A 5,557-nucleotide genomic window follows, 5' to 3' on the forward strand; every position below is an offset into this window, starting at 1 on the left:
TAAAGAGTGAAGTTATACGGGGAAATCATGTATTTAAAAAAGGCAAATATAATTCTTTACCTTATTCAAAACACTGGATTAATTCATGAATAATACATATTAATGATCTTTTAAATAAAGATGGCATATTATGCCAATATTATATACAAACTTAAAAAATCTTCGGCAAATTGTTTAGTTGAATTAAAAACAATAACTGAATCTATTCCGGTTTCATGGGAAGAAAAAATACGTGAAAATCCATAAAAACTAGATTGTATACGTAAAAAAAATAAACAAAATATACAGGTGCTTAAGACAAAAGATGTTTATCCTTCAACTAATATCGAAAAAATCTGTAAAATCTCACATTGAAAATAAGTGAGAAAATAAATTAAACATCAAGATAAATTGGCATAAAGTATGGCTGTTAAACTTATTAGGATTAAAGGAAGATTACTAATGGATTTTAGTTATAAATTTATTTTTAATCTCATACTATGTCGAAAAAACGTATTTAAATGGAAACGGATTGATTCGTCTCTGTGTAAAATACGCAAAATTGAAGACGATTCCAAAAACATATTATTTCATGTAAAGAGATTAAAGATTTTTGGAATCAATTTAATTAATTTTTACATAAACTGGACCTCTCAAATGTTGTTATTACCTGTCTCTTATACACATCTAGATGTGTATAAGAGACAGGGTTAAAACTTTATTACTACACCCAGACCTTCATTTTACAAGCTCATTAAGTTTCATGAAGGTCATTTTACTTCTTATGCACTTTTTAAAAGTTTATTCATTTTGTAAATTGATTTGATAATGAAAAAAAAAACAGAACTTATCAAATTGACTGTGAACATTACTATCAATACTAATTAATCATTGTTACACATTACAGTTACAATTACTATTTACATTATTGATAAGCCCACTCAATGCCTTAATACAATTCAGATGTTCAATTTTTCAAGAGCGTTCGCAAATTTTAATATCTGAACTAGACTCATCCCGAAGTCCAATTTCAATTGTGAATAGAAGAATTCAGGGGCTTTCTTTGAAAATTTCACCATTTGCAAAAGAATTTCTCCGTTCACATCTTTCATACAACTGTTGTAGTCTGACATGAGGTTGTCTCTTAACCACTCTTCAACGTCGTCTGTAGTCCAATTAATTACACTTGTGTACCGGCCGTCCACATCATCGCTTGGCACATTCTTGCCCGAAAAAACATGTGTTTCAGATACAGGAATAACAATATCTGGAATGTAATTGTAAATATTATAACTAAAAAGTTCGTTTGGATTTAAATTCGAATCTCTGGTGTTGCAGTCAGCAGAACTTATATATATATATATATATATTCGAAATTACAACATGTGACATACAATAACTATGCCTTATTGATCTATTTTTCCAATATTTTCATGATAACGTGCAATCAGTCTTCATCATGTTCACAAAACAGTGTAAGTAAGAAGTTCCTTACATAATGCTCACTTCAATGAGGGTAACCAAGTCGGTAAGCCTATACTGTGACGTCAAAAATAACGTTTTATGTTGTGTTTTTTGAAATTGTAACGCGTAAGTGTGGCAAAGATAAGTGATAAAAAGTGTCATCTTAACATTCAGCAATTACACTTTCACATGCGTTACAGTACGGGCGAAAATATTTCACAAGAGATGAGCAGATTATTATACGAATTTCATCAGGAAATATTTGTTTATTGTTTTGTTTTTAATTTGGTTGTATGGATTTTAATTGAAATACATTGAATTTATGTAGTGAATAGTCTGCCTCTTAAAAATGAAACAATTTTGGGTCTCCCTACAGTTTGTCCTCAAACCAATATTGTTAGATTTTCCTAAAATTACTTTGAATGTTTTTGTTGTTAGAGAAATAACAATGTACCTTCTGAAAGTGCTCTATTTCCGATTTCCTTCTGGATATTTCGAAATTCATTTCCAACGGAGGATTCACAAGTGAGTTTGTAGTACTTTAAAGTGCCGATGAGGGCGCCCAACCAACCATCCGCTACATAGTTTGATTCGACAATGAGTGGTATAATAGGCTTTTGCTTTTTATATGCATATGTAGCTTCTGCAAAAACGAAATATTTTTCATAAGATACCATAATAAATCATAGCGTTAAAGATGTGTGATTTTGAAAGTCACTGTAGCTCCCTCAAAGCCACTTGGGTAAATAAAATCTTAAAAGGTTCCGCTACATGGGCACAGGTTCCTACTACTTTTTTAAATAAGTTAGGACCAGATAATATTATTTTTTAAATGAATTAGGCAAAATTAAAAATACCCCAAATTTAAATTTAAATCAGATCCCATTATTTTATTGCCAGGTTATTTTAGCATGGTATTTATCCTTCAGGTATAAACACCTATATCAGCGGAAGATATCAAGAGTGAAGTTATACGGGGAAATCATGTATTTAAAAAAGGCAAATATAATTCTTTACCTTATTCAAAACACTGGATTAATTTAGAAATAATACATATTAATGATCTTTTAAATAAAGATGGCATATTATGCCAATATTATATACAAACTTAAAAAATCTTCGGCAAATTGTTTAGTTGAATTAAAAACAATAACTGAATCTATTCCGGTTTCATGGGAAGAAAAAATACGTGAAAATCCATAAAAACTAGATTGTATACGTAAAAAAAATAAACAAAATATACAGGTGCTTAAAACAAATGATGTTTATCCTTCAACTAATATCGAAAAAAAAACTGTAAAATCTCACTTAGAAAATAAGTGAGAAAATAAATTAAACATCAAGATAAATTGGCATAAAGTATGGCTGCTAAACCTTATTAGGATTAAAGAAAGATTACTAATGGATTTTAGTTATAAATTTATTTTTAATCTCATACTATGTCCAAAAAACTTATTTAAATGGAAACGTATTGATTCGTCTCTGTGTAAAATACGCAAAATTGAAGACGATTCCAAACACATGTTATTTCATGTAAAGAGATTAAGATTTTTGGAATCGGTTTAATTAATTTTTACATAAACTGGACCTCTCAAATGTTTTTATTACATTACGTTTACTTATTGTAGTTGACCATTTAAAACGTCACGATTACTTTTAAATTAATTATATATTAGTTCTTGCCTCATTCACAATTTTTAGATTTAGAATGAAGTATTATGATTGTTCTTCAAAACCAGATTTATTCAACATTTTTTTTAATGAATTAGAATGGCTGTATATTTGGAGTTTCTTAATTATTTTGATAGATATTTAAGTTATAGTAAAATGGAAAGAAAGGTTAAAAAAGGAATACGAAAAAGGAGGAAACCTTAAAATGTTTTGCTTTTTTGGCAGTGGTAAAATAATTCTAGACATATATATCGTTGTTGAATAAAAGTGGGTGAAATCCCCACAACGGAGGGAAAAAAATAAAATAAAAAATGAATCATATATAAAAATAATTAAAATAAATCATAGCATAGATCATAATATTAGTTCTACTATAAACCGAGAAATTCTTCGTGATTCTGGAACTTTCAAATGCCAGAGATCCTGAGCTCAATCTTTGTAAAATTTACTTCAAAAACGAATTACAATCTCAAAAATAGATAAAACACTGATACAGGACATTAAGCTATTATTTTGAAAATTATTAAATATCCGTGTACAAAACGTTGAGTTAAAAATATTGAGTTATAGACGACAAATATCGCCCTCTGTGTAACATCTTTATAATATCATAAATCAATATTTTTAATAATATGAATGCAATGGTTCAAGTTTTGAAGTTTCAAGTTTCTTTTATTTCTGTACAAAATGACATCAGACCCATTTCACAAAATAAAATCAAAATAATTATCAGACACACAGGCATTTATTTTTTTAATGATTTCTTTTCTAAATAAATTGCTCAATTCTCTGGATCTAGATTAATTATACTTGCATAATTAACAAATGCATATTTTCAAGGAATGTACATTTAAGTTAGGTATATATTTCTTTCTAATACTTTTATAAAATGGTAAAGGTAGGAGAATCACCCATAACTTGCAGTGTCATTGTGCTGAATTGCGTATGGGCGTGGTCCGCGACAACCTAGCAGCCGTAAAGAGGCGCTTCTTGTTTTAGATACATGTTCACATATTTCCACAACGACAGGACGGGCTGAAATGAACCATAATATCGGGGTAACCCCCTACTCTTCCGAAAGATGCAATGGGTTCTTTAAAGTGCACACGGGCCAGATGTATACACTGGACCTCCATTTTAAGTCCTTATCCGTGAAGACTTGGTTCTACCAACCGAACCATGGGCGAGGAGCGGCTGGAAACAGCGCCGATGTTAAAGCTGTAGCTAGCGGCGCCCCTGCCTTACTGCTCGACCACTCGACTCGCCCGCAATGGACAAACAGGAAAAAATTTTATCTTCTAAATTTAAAGAGTCGGGAAAAATAAACAAATTCTATTTTCCCTTGTCAATCAATAAATTATGGCAAGATACCCTAAAGCGTTAAATATTGTTGTATTCTGTACCTCGGATTTAAATTATAAACATAATTTTCACATATATTTTCTTGCTTAATAATATTGTTATAAAAGTGAAGTGAATTATATTATTTCTCCTCCGTTTTGAAGTGCTACATCTTCTTTGTAAAAAAATTGGTACAATGCTATCATCAACAATTTCCACACACAACTAAAGCCAAAATTATCTAATATGTTTTATATTTCAAATGCCCAACAGTTTTGCCCTTTTCTGCACAATATCCCTGTCTGTGATAGTTAATACTTAGTAGTCTATTATTTTCCATGTTGTTTATTTTTATAGATCATAAATAATGCCACCAAAATTTCGTATAAGTAAAAACACCACAAGGCACTTTATAAAGCAAGTAATAGACTTTAATCGTGATCACGGACTCATTGAGCCCGATCGTATAGCAAACATGTTTCGAGAAAACGATTCTCATCATCAGAGCGAAGATGACAAATTTTGCCAAAGCTTATATGGCTTTATAGACATGTATGTAAATAAGCAAACTAGAAAAGCGACTAATGAAGCAAACCACAAAACGTAGACACCACCCGTCACTGCGGATTGTTATGTAACTTAGTACATAAGAATCAAACAGCGAACGTGATATTCAAGTTGTAAATTTGCTTATTAAGGGATGGATTGTTTCAGGTAATATGCAAAGCTTCCTTAACTTTGAGTTTATAAGCTGAATCTGCAGAGTCAAGAACGGTGAAACATCTCTCATTAGCAAGATCCCGACAGCGTTCTGAAGCCTGCAAATGTTGAAAATATGAGAATTCCCGTCCCTGAAGTGTTCTTGCACCCGTGTTGAAAGTCTTCTATTGGTTTCTCCAATATACGTGGAATTACATCCCACACAAGTAAATTTGTATACAACACGAGCACGGAACATTTCGGGAACGGTGTAATTCACTCCTAGAAAATTAGAAATTTTGAACGATTTAAAAGCCAGCTTAATTGCAATTCCATGACAATATTTACTAGTAATTTTGTTAATTCTGCTTTGCGTATTACGTGCAAACTGTAAATATGGCAA

General features: G+C 30.8%; 1 protein-coding gene across 1 annotated transcript in view; it reads right to left on the bottom strand.

Moving 5' to 3' along the window:
- Positions 1 to 695: 695 nt before the first annotated feature.
- Positions 696 to 5,557, bottom strand: part of LOC117114198 — a 9,945-nt gene continuing 5,083 nt past the window's right edge. Inside the window, exons 4-5 of the mRNA XM_033257793.1 lie at positions 1,898 to 2,086; positions 696 to 1,246 (exon numbers count right to left, since the gene is read on the bottom strand). Coding sequence (XP_033113684.1) covers positions 939 to 1,246; positions 1,898 to 2,086 — 497 coding nt within the window. The 3' untranslated portion in view covers positions 696 to 938. The remainder of the gene's footprint in view (positions 1,247 to 1,897; positions 2,087 to 5,557) is intronic.

Source organism: Anneissia japonica, unplaced genomic scaffold (assembly GCF_011630105.1).
Source record: "Anneissia japonica isolate Jap-2015-1 unplaced genomic scaffold, ASM1163010v1 scaffold287764_len353371_cov104, whole genome shotgun sequence".
Classification (NCBI taxonomy): Eukaryota; Metazoa; Echinodermata; class Crinoidea; order Comatulida; family Comatulidae; genus Anneissia; species Anneissia japonica.